Source organism: Danio rerio, chromosome 16 (assembly GCF_049306965.1).
Source record: "Danio rerio strain Tuebingen ecotype United States chromosome 16, GRCz12tu, whole genome shotgun sequence".
NCBI lineage: Eukaryota > Metazoa > Chordata > Actinopteri > Cypriniformes > Danionidae > Danio > Danio rerio.
The window spans coordinates 5,082,689-5,093,892 of record NC_133191.1 but is presented as its reverse complement, the minus strand read 5'-3'; the positions used below and the strand labels follow the sequence as shown (position 1 = coordinate 5,093,892).

Sequence of the window (11,204 nt, the reverse complement as noted above, 5' to 3'; positions counted from 1 at the left end):
GTCTCCACTGCAGCATGACTTTATATTCTATACTGGACATTATTTCTGTTCAGTGACGACTTTTGTCCAAGCAAAGTCAGACCTTACTGTCCTAATTAAATCATTTAAAGTCAAGGTATCTTGCTCTAGAGTCCTTTGCCTTTCATATAAGCCACTTCTGATAGCAAATGATCAACTAGAAGGTATTATTTGTTCTTAAAACTTGAATAGGCGACAAGACTTTTGTCAGGTAGTGTACATTATAGCTTGTATTTATACGGGTGGGAAGCAATGAATGCATGTTTATAAATGAGACCCCAGGTGTGTTGTGATCACCTGAAAGACCGGAGACTGCAGGTCTCGAGGACTTCCCACAGCCATATAACTGCCCTCAGAGTCAGACATGATGAGCTCCTGCAGAGAGTCTACTGAGCTGGCCTTCACTGAATTACCCAAACCTGCGCAAAAAAACAATCATGTAAAACATACAGCATACAAACTAAAAGCATTTCTATTCAGGAATAGGCCTGTACAAATGACGTTTGTGTGCGCTGCAGATCATTAACTCTCAAAGATTAACTTGTATAAATGAACAGTTGAAGTCCTTATTAGTCCTCCTGATTTATTAGAACTAAAAATTCAGCTAAAAACCTAGTTTCTACTGAAAGAAAAACAAGTCACCCATAACTTCAATGGCCTGAGAGTGAGTGAACTAACAGTAAATGTTCTTTTTTGGGTAAACTATCAATTCAAGACAAGATTGAGCAAGTTAACCTGGAGTGGGCGGGCTCTGAGTGACATAATTAGGAGGGCTCTGGATGACGTCGTTAGGAGAGCTCTGGATGATGTCAGACAGGTTGTATCCACCAGAGCTGTCGGAGCGGCGCCGCGGTTTCTTCTTAGCCCTCATCTTGGCCTTCTTTAGCAGACTTTCACTAGATTAAACACAGTGAACACTCTGTATACAGATGAACAGCTCTACACAGACATGTTTCAGTGTTTAGGAAGGGTAGATTTCACACCTGGAGTGATCGGCTTCAGATGTGCTTTTACAGTCCACAGCGGAGTCCCACTCTTGGTCCTCGTAGGCGCTGAGATCCGGAGCGTCGGCATACGGCGTGATCAGCCGTCTCTGCATGGCTGGGATCTGAGAGAGCAGACTGAGGTCAGGATTTCTGAACAGAGCTTTTAAGGGCCGGGACACACCAAGCCAATGCCAAACAACAAGCTCCAACAAAAAGCAACCGTGTTGTCTGCTTGCGTTTGGCCCTGTCTGGAGCAAACAGATGCTTGTGAACACACCAAATGGACCGCAGCCAACCGAAACAAGAGCATTAAGATTTTTTTCCCAACACATTTCTAAACATAACTCATTTCTAATAACCGATTTATTTTATCTTTGCCATGATGACAGTACATAATATTTGACTAGATATTTTTCAAGATACTAGTATTCACCTTAAAGCAACATTTAAAGGCTTAATTAGGTTTGTTCTGTAGACTATTTGACTAGAAATATTGCTTAAGAGGGCTAATAATATTAACCTTAAAATAGTTTTATAAAAATATTCTAGCCAAAATAAAACAAATTGGAAAAAAAAAAATATTATAGGAAATACTTCCTTGGGTAAACAATTTTGAATGTGTATTTCCGCACTAGATATCTGTTCTCTCATTCCGCAAAAGAAAACAGGAAGAAACACAAAGTATAAACAAAGCAGTGTTTATTACTTTTGTAGCGTTTACTACTACTATCGTCACCGTTATTGTCACACATCATGGAGGGACTGGTTTATGCAATATCTAATAAATATTTGAGAAATGTACAGCTGGTCTCTTTGTGTTCTTTCTTTATTTTATATGTTTACAAGCTACACCTCTTTAGTTTTTTGATCTTGTTATTCAGCAACCAATCAGAGTGCTCTCTTCAGCCAACAACCGAAGCTGATTCTACACATAGATATATACATTAGATGTCGCCTGGCCTATTGTTGTCTATTGGACGGAATGAGTCAATAGCACCGCCATCTTGGTACAGGGTAGCGCTCCTTTAAAATGAATGCAGGACCAAGGTTCAGTGGAGGACTGTGGCCATCCAAAGCCAGAGATATACACATATATCTATGATCGGGAGCTTTCCTGGATGTTAGTATGTAATTTTTTTTTCTAATTAGGAAAATTATAATTTTACATCACTTTTCTACATTGATGGATCAGTGATCGCACGGGCATTCCTGACAAAAAGCTTGTGTTTGTGTGTACAGAAATGTACTATCCACCCTGCCTGTTTAATTTGATCTAATCATGTCCTGAAACACAGCTCCTCTCCTGCTTTCACTTCTCATACTGAAGGAGGGAGCGATTCGTTTGTGAATGAATCCCCCGAACGACTCTTTCACTAACGTTAGCCGACAATAACACAAGTTTCTGGCAGCGCAGCATCTCATTGTCATATTTCTTTTGCATTGTTTGCTGATTTTATTCAACAAAACTAGCATAAGCCGAGTGTTTAGTGCGAGTTGGAGCTACTTTGCCTTATAGTGAATGCAGTGACTGTCATCATCAATAACGTTACCTGATTAGCACAAAAGTTCAGAACATACAAAAACAGAAAAAAACTTAATATTACCTATGAAATGTTCTGCCTTTGTGCGTTGTTTTCTTTGTTTCCTCATTACTACACCTGTAGACATCGCTAAAGTCCCGCATCTTCACGTAATAACACTGTCTTGACTAGTGCGGTTGAATGATATTTGTCCTAGGAGCACTGTACCAATGTGGCGGCGCTATTGACACATGCTCAGGGTCCCTATGCGATATCTAGTGTATATATCTATGGGTTCTACATGCTGAATCGGGCCAACTCGATCCAATGTTATCCCGACTAGAATCAACATGTGAAACACACCAAACACACTAGTTAGAGAAATGCTTACAGATGGCCCAACAAAGCTCATGACCAACTGTTTGGCTTGGTGTGTCTCGGGCCTTTAGGAACATTCCACGTTTTTTTTTTTTAAAAGTGCCCTTTAGTTAAACAGTTTTACCATTGGATGGTAGAGTTTTACCATTTTAGAATCCATTCAGACAACCTCTCCGGGCCTGGTGGGAACACTTTTAGCTTAGCACAAACCATTGAATCTATTTAGACTATTAGCATCTTGCTCCAATAAATAAATGAAAGAGACGACAAGATTTTACTATTTAAAACTCTTCTGTAGTTACATCGTGTACTAAGACCAATGAAAAACGAAAAGTTCCTATTTTCTAGACCGATAGAGTTAGTAACTAAACTCCTATTCCAGTGTAATAATAAAGACTATAGAATACATAAGACATGTCACTCATATAGTTTGAATGTGGAAAAGTGTAACAATCAAAATGGCAAATTAACTTCTGTCACTTAAAGCTAAGATACCTTGATGGCGATTAAATCAATGGATAATTTTCATTTTTGGGCAAACTAACCCAAAGTAAGGATTTGAACTCACCGTTCTTCTGTACGCAGCCGCTACATCCACGAGGACGTCATCGCTCAGGATCTCCAGCGCTCTGACAGACAGACAATCAACAGTTGGAGGATCTATTTCTGCATTTCTTTTTTCCTTCAAGAATATCCATCCATGCAGAACATTTCTTCTTTCAAATCAAGGTTTATATTTCATAATTTTTGACCTTTTATTTCATACTGGACCAGGATAAACTTTAATACTAAAGCTAATTATTGACCTTATTCTAAAATGCGGAAGTGTGCCTGTTTACACGATTGTCTTAGAACTTCCGAATCAGTCGCCTATGGGAGAAATGACTAGGAATAATAAACGGCAGAAAACGGTCAAACTACTTGCTCTACAAACAAATGTTTACATGACTATACAGACCAAGTAGAACAAAATAATAAGAAAATATCAAATTGCAACATCAAGCAGCGTAATGAGCAGTTTTTAACGTCAAAAAATTAATGGAAGTGAATGAGACCGTAAGTCTTAAGCCAAAAAGATTCAAATGGCAGCGCCTGCTCGTCGGCGGAGAATAAGGTGAATAATGTAACAAAAGATTTTTCTTATTTAAAATAAAAGCTGCTGAACATTTTATTCTACAAAGAACACTGAAAAAGAAAATCATCACAGTTTCCAAAAATATAACAGATTTCATAGATGATGTGCATGAGAGTAATAATAATAATAATAATAATAATAATAATAATAATAATAATTAGTAGTAATAATAATAATAATAATAATAATACTTAGTAATAATAATAATATTAAAAATAATAATAAGAATAACTAGTAATAATAATAATAATAATAATAATAATAATAATAATAATAATAATAATAATAATAATAATAATAATAATAATAATAATACTTGATAGTTAAAATCAGCTAATAAGAATGACTTCTACATTTATTTATCCGTTTATTTAGGCTTTAATGTCATTTCAGCAGCATTGGCTATATTGATGGCAAAAACATACTTATATAAATACACTATATATAATAATAAAATCAAATCAATTTCTTAACAAACATGTATTGTAAAAAAAACTGCAAAATGTATACAAGTAGCAACAACACTAAAAAGAGTCATATACAATCTTTTAGTTTGATTAAAGGTAAATATTCTAAAAGTGCTCCATAAGGCACCTTTTCAAACATTTCACTTAAAATATTTCCCAAATAAAAACGTTCTCTAATATCATTTTAAAAATACACATTCTATTAAAATATGTTTTATCGTCAAAATATTCTTACACAAGTCACAAATAGGTTTTTCTTCCCCTTTTCAACAAACATGCGTGTTTAAGTTTTGAGTGTCCGATTCTGCATCTTGTATGTACAACCTGGTCATGTCTATTTCAAAACGGTAATTATTTCTTTCATCTACAAATGGATTCCCTTCATCCAATTTGTTTTTCCTACATTTATCCCATTCCATTTGCCATTTCTCATAATATACAGATTTATAACGGGTTTAATATGAGACACAGGAATTTTACATTCTGTCATTTCCAACTGTAAAGCTTCCTTAGCTGCTTTATCTGCACGTTCAGTTCCAATGAATCCCATATGTCCAGGTATCCAGCAGAAAATAATATCAAAGTTTTTAGTCTGTAAAGATCCACTTTTTCTATTATGCTAAAAATCGTACCATCATCAGTTTAAATGACTTATAAAGAATCATGAAGACTGCAGTAATGATGCTGAAAATACACAGAAATGAATGACATTTTACAAAACCATCATTTTGAATTACAATACTTTTCAACAATATTGCCGTTTCTACTGCAGCTTTGATTTAATAAATCTAGCTTTGTCAAAATATTTAACCTTCGCACATTCATTCTTAAAACACAATACAGTTGAATAAGGCCCCGTTTACACTAATGCGTTTTAGTTTGAAAACGCATAAGTTTTGCTACGGTTACGCCAACCGTCCACACTACGCCGGAGTTCTCGAGCGCCGAAAACGGAGCGTTTCGAAAACGCTGGAGAGGCCGTTTTCATTCTGAAACGCTGCTGCTCCGTCTCAGTGTGGATGATGGAAAACGGAGACATTTGAAAACGGAGGCGGGGCTGCTGACATTCGCCTCTCTGATTGGGGCTTTTCCTGAATATTAAGTAGCCTAACACACACAGTTCAGTCCTGCATTTTCTCCGTGTAAGTTCAGATTTTGCATGTTTGATCAAGGCTGCAGTCTCTTCTTTTCAGTTTGATATGGAAAACAGACTATACCGAGGACACGGGTAAATCTTCAAAGGGAACAGTGTACTTTATAACTTCATTCACATCACCTTGGCTACGTTGTTTCACTTCCTCAACAATAAATTGTATACATGATTTAAGGAACTGTCTATTTTTATTTTAATATTAACAACTAAACAGACAGCAGAAATGTTGAGGCGCCGTGCTGCATGAGCGTCATCTTCACTGTGTGGATATTTATAACAAAACGGAGCCGATAACAACTGTCTCCTTTCAATTTCAGTGAAAATACGAAACACAGCCTCTCTTTTGCTGAATATCAGTTTTAATAATCGATAATGGCCATTATAAAAGTATAACATACAATAAGTTTATACATTATAGGAAATAAAGGCAAGCGATCAGTCAATATACATAATAGGCTACGTGGTTTCATCAATCATTAACTTATCTTTGCGCTCAGCCAAAACACGTTACCTGAGAACAAGTAAGATTCTAAGGACCAAAGTCAGGGAATATGTCGATAGATAAAGACAACAAGATGAATGAAATATCCCGTTTAATAAATATAGTGAGATATTAGATCCAGCGGTAGATGCTTGATGAGAAGTCCGACTAGCAGAGCTCTCATCTGGGTAGATGAACTGCAGTGCTTGCCAGAGAGTGTGTGTGTGGTCACGTGATGTGCGTTTTCAGCGTTTTGGTGTGGACGGAGAGCAGTTCAGAAACGCTGGGTAAAACGCGGATCGTTTTCATTCTAAAACGCCGTTTTAAAACTAAAACGCACTAGTGTAAACGGGGCCTAAGGCTCAAAGTAAACTGATGACATGCAAGCAATTAAATTTGAGGGCTGGTTCACAAAAACATTTTAATTCTGTCATCATTTTCTCACTTTTTTCATCTGTTGAACACAAAGGAAAATATAATGAAGAATGCTGGAAAAAACAGCCATCGACTTCCACAGTATTGATTTTGTTCTTACAATGCATGTCAATGGCTGCTTTTTCCAGCATTCTTCAAAATATATTCCTTTGTGCTCGACAGGAGAAAGAAATTCAATAAAGTTTAGAACTACTTGAGTGTGAGCTGTGAGCATTTTTGGGAGCTGTAAAGGTTTATGCAGCAGATGTAAGAGTCTCTATCTTACTTTGACTCCAGCAGCGCCGCCATGTTGAGGACGATGAACTGCAGACAGGACAGTTTGAGCTGCTCTGCGTTGTAAATGGTGGAAAACTCCAGCAACTCTGCAGCGTTCTTCAGCATCACTGCACAGAATACAATATATCCTCAATACACTATTGTCTAAATATTTTTGTCAAAATGTGAGAGCAACATTAGAGTATAAATAGTATAAGTATTACAATAATAAACAATACAGCTTAAATGTTCTTAAATAAATGCAACGTTACACATTATAAAATGTTTAAAGGAGTTTTTATCCTAACATCTGCGACGCACAAAATGTGTATTTTAGAAATACCTTCAATATCTGCGATGTAGCAGCAGAAAAACAGCATAAACTACTATGACAATGGTTCCTTCAGGTACTGATTATGGGCTTTATTCAATGTTAAATGCTACCAATGTGAGTTCGAATACCATTTTACATGACATTTATAGCCATACTGAATGCTCCAGCAGAGAGTTCACCTGAGATCTTGAAAATAAAACAACTAGCAAACGATTTGAAAATGAAAATCAGAACTGTGACCGAACCAACATCAGTCGCTCGGTAGCCTTTTAATAATGTTTAATATGTATGAATTGATTTTTAAAATGTTTTTAAAATAATTAATAACCACATTTCTTTCATTCTGCATTTTATCTAATTTAATTTAAATGCTTTTTTTGAATTTTTTATTTAAATTTAGAAATTATTGTAATTATTTTAATTTAATTAAAATTTTAATTTTATTTCATCTCTAATATTTTTTTTCATTTTATTTAAAACTGTATTTCTATTTTATTTGTATTCAATAAAATGTTTTTTTATGTATATATTTTTTATTTAATTTAATTTCAATTATAGCTCTTACTATTTTGATGGGAGCGCAGTGGCTGCTATTTAAATGAATGGCTGGTATTAAAAAGGTAGTGTCATGTTGTGTTTGATGCGAACAGCCAAATTGCTTGTTGCTGGAATCAGTTTTCATGTTATTCGAAATATCTAGCATTCTGAAGTGAAACTGTACAACTGAATTCATTTTAAAACATACATCTGGGTATTAGAAGAAAGCAAGAGGAGTAGACGTACATTTCTCGGCGATGACGACTTCACAGATTTCCTTCAGCCTGGTGATGAGCAGCTGATCGGCCACCACCAGCACATTACACACAAACTCCATATTCACAGCGTCTGTATGAAGAGAGATACAGATGTGGATCACACACACACACACACACGCAGACAGGTGCAGCAGATGTGATTCAGGCCTGAGTGGATAGAGAACCTCTGACGGTGTAAGACTCGTCGGTGTAGATGTACTCTAGGATCACCTGCAGGACCTCAGAGCTGATGGGCAGACTAAGCGCAGAGCAGCTGGTGGCCTGAAGAGGGCAGAAGACAGCAAAAAAACAAACACCTCCAGTTTAGAACTCTTCTTAAAGGTGCAGTTCACCCACATGAAAACAAGACTCTCAAAATTAATCTCTTTCAAGAGGTTCAAACGTTTTTTTGAGCACAAAAAGCCATCTAGAAGATTGTTGTAAACTGATAACTATTGTTAATAATAATAACAATAATAATTCCTTACATTTATATAGCGCTTTTCTGGGCACTCAAAGCGCTTTACACACAATGGGTGGGGGAGGTTGGGGGGGGATCTACTCATCCACCACCAGTGTGTAGCATCCACCTGGATGACGCGGCGGCAGCCATTTTGCGCCAGACCGCACACCACACACCAGCTGATTGGTGGAGAAGAGACAGAGTGATGAAGCCAATTGGAATATGGGGATGGTTAGGAGGCCATGATGGACAGAAGCCAGTGGGCAGATTTGGCCAGGATACCGGGGTTAAACCCCTACTCTTTTCGAAGGACATCCTGGGATTTTTAACGACCACAGAGAGTCAGGACCTCGGTTTAACGTCTCATCCGAAAGACGGCGCTCACTGAACAGTATAGCGTCCCCGTCACTATACTGGGGCATTAGGACCCACACAGACAGCAGGTTAGGCGCCCCCTGCTGGCCTTACTAACACCACTTCCGGCAGCAACCTAGCTTTCCCATGAGGTCTCCCATCCAGGTACTGACCGGGTGGGCGACCATGTGAGTTGCAGAGAGCTAGCTGCCGGCTCATTGTTATCAATAGCAGAAAAAACAAATACTATTGATGAAGTCAATGGTTACAGATTTCCAGCTTACTTCAGAACTAGGGATGTTCAAAATACTCGATTAACCGTTAACCGAAAGGGTGCGTTTGTAACCGATTAATGCTATCAGTTAAACGATTAAAAATATTATTTTATATATTTTTAGTTTGGCTGCATAAGGGGCTGATTGAATGCGCCTTTGCGTTAAGAGGGGCATCTTTTGCACACGGCTCATCCCAGAGTAGCAGTTTGTGTTGTCAAGACAACTACAGAGAACATTTAAAGAGCATGGTTTCCGCTACTTTCATTCTTCCATGGCGGGGACTAAAATGCATCCATCCACGGCTACATTACCCATTCAAAACATTCAGTCATTGTTGTTGTTTTTAATAGCGGATTATAATCGCACCGAAACGTATTAAAAGGTAAGTGAATTATAACAGCGCAAACTTTTCTGTAACCGTAAAGTGCTGTGCGCTATCTGTTGGCGTTACGTGCTGACTGACTGACTGACAGGTGCGCGATGCGTGAGGCCAGCAAACTCGACGAAGCTTTCAGTTAAGATGAACACAGTTTCTATAGTTATACATTATTTATAGATAAAAGGTATATGGCTCTGCATATAATCACTCTATCTTGCTGGAGTTTATAGCCGTTTCGCTTTACTTCAGGACGCATTATTGCCGCTCTGAAGGTCTAATCGCTGTTTTAAGTTATCCAGAGCTGTATGAATGTACAAATCTTGAATATCACGATATTATTAAATATTACAATTGTAACAACACAAACAGCAACACTTTTGCACAATCGATAACCAGTTGATTCAGTCATTTCATAAGAGGACCGCGCTTCTTCTCTTCTGTTTTCCTTGTCAACATAAAGGCAGTGAGGTGCACCTTTTCGGCCCTGATGCCATTTCGGCTGATGTTGACCTGGATCTGCGTCATACATGCAACAAATAGGCTTTACCTTTTATTTTACAGCTTATAAAGCATGTATGCACATTAATGCAATATCATATTTAAACAACAAAACTGTTAACAAAAAGTCTACATATGCACGCATTGTTGTTGTCTTTTCATCACGCAGCGTGCGCACTTAACCGCGAGGGAAAGAGAGGAAACCATATAGCAAGACATAACCTTTAAAATAATGATTTTTATTAAAAATGTAAAAGGTTTTGTGATTATAATAATAACAGCGGGGCATTAAATAAAGGCATATTTTCCGTTGAGCGGGCAATTTGAGGAAGTCAGCTATTTTTATTTGACGGAAGAAAAAAACATGATTGGAAAAAAACAGCCTATGCCAGTTATTAAAAATAATCAGTCAGTGTTTTCGATTTGTAATATAAATTAAATATTTATGTGAAAATAATTTAGGGCAGTCCTATTTATTTTATTTAGTTTATTCTGTTCTTCTATGCTAAACACTGCAGGTGCGTGAAAATGCTGTTGTTTTGTTCTATTATTAATTTGCTAGCATATAAAAATAAATCAGTATTTTAAAATGCAATATTTAATGTGTCGGACACAAAATATACACGTCAATTTGTTTAATATACAATTAATAGTAATCTGACCAGTTAAACGTTAATAACCGATTAATGAGCGGCGGTTGTCGGTTAGCAAAATTAACCGAAATGAGCATCCCTATTCAGAACATCTTGTAGTTTGAGCAAAAAAAAAGAAACTCAAACAGGTTTGTGGCAAGTAAAAGACGAGTCATTTTAATAGCGTTTCATCATACCTCCATCCAGGAGCTGCCCAGCATACTGTTGAAATACTCTGCAGAAAAAGAGGGAACCATTTCATATTAAATGTCAATAAAAGTTAGATTAAATATGAATAAGTTTAAATGCAGCATTTTAGAGCTCACCCAGTCGAGCGCAGAGGATACACTTGTGGCAGGAGAACTCTTTTCCGTCCACAGAACGCAGAGTAACGTCGCAGAGATGTGAGCTGTAATCACAGAATGAAAACATCAGCATTTATACACACCGAAACCGAAACGTCAGCTCAGATGAGAAGAGCAAACACCTACCCCTTCTTCAGGGTGAATCGAGGTTTGTTGCCCCTTTTCTTCTGTAACCCCACACTGATCTTCCCATTCTCAAACTTCACACCATCCAGCCTATATATGGAGAAAACATTCAATTACAACACCCTCAATAATAAAGCCCTTATTACATAATTGTAA

At 37.1% G+C, this 11,204-nt stretch overlaps 1 protein-coding gene across 1 annotated transcript in view; it reads right to left on the bottom strand.

Moving 5' to 3' along the window:
- Window positions 1-11,204, bottom strand: part of ibtk (inhibitor of Bruton agammaglobulinemia tyrosine kinase) — a 60,543-nt gene that overhangs the window by 14,500 nt on the left and 34,839 nt on the right. The window contains exons 13-22 of the mRNA XM_005157859.6: window positions 11,049-11,138; window positions 10,884-10,966; window positions 10,755-10,792; window positions 8,142-8,238; window positions 7,946-8,047; window positions 6,839-6,956; window positions 3,471-3,531; window positions 1,002-1,126; window positions 754-914; window positions 316-437 (exon numbers count right to left, since the gene is read on the bottom strand). Of these exons, the coding sequence (XP_005157916.2) occupies window positions 316-437; window positions 754-914; window positions 1,002-1,126; window positions 3,471-3,531; window positions 6,839-6,956; window positions 7,946-8,047; window positions 8,142-8,238; window positions 10,755-10,792; window positions 10,884-10,966; window positions 11,049-11,138 (997 nt within the window). The remainder of the gene's footprint in view (window positions 1-315; window positions 438-753; window positions 915-1,001; window positions 1,127-3,470; window positions 3,532-6,838; window positions 6,957-7,945; window positions 8,048-8,141; window positions 8,239-10,754; window positions 10,793-10,883; window positions 10,967-11,048; window positions 11,139-11,204) is intronic.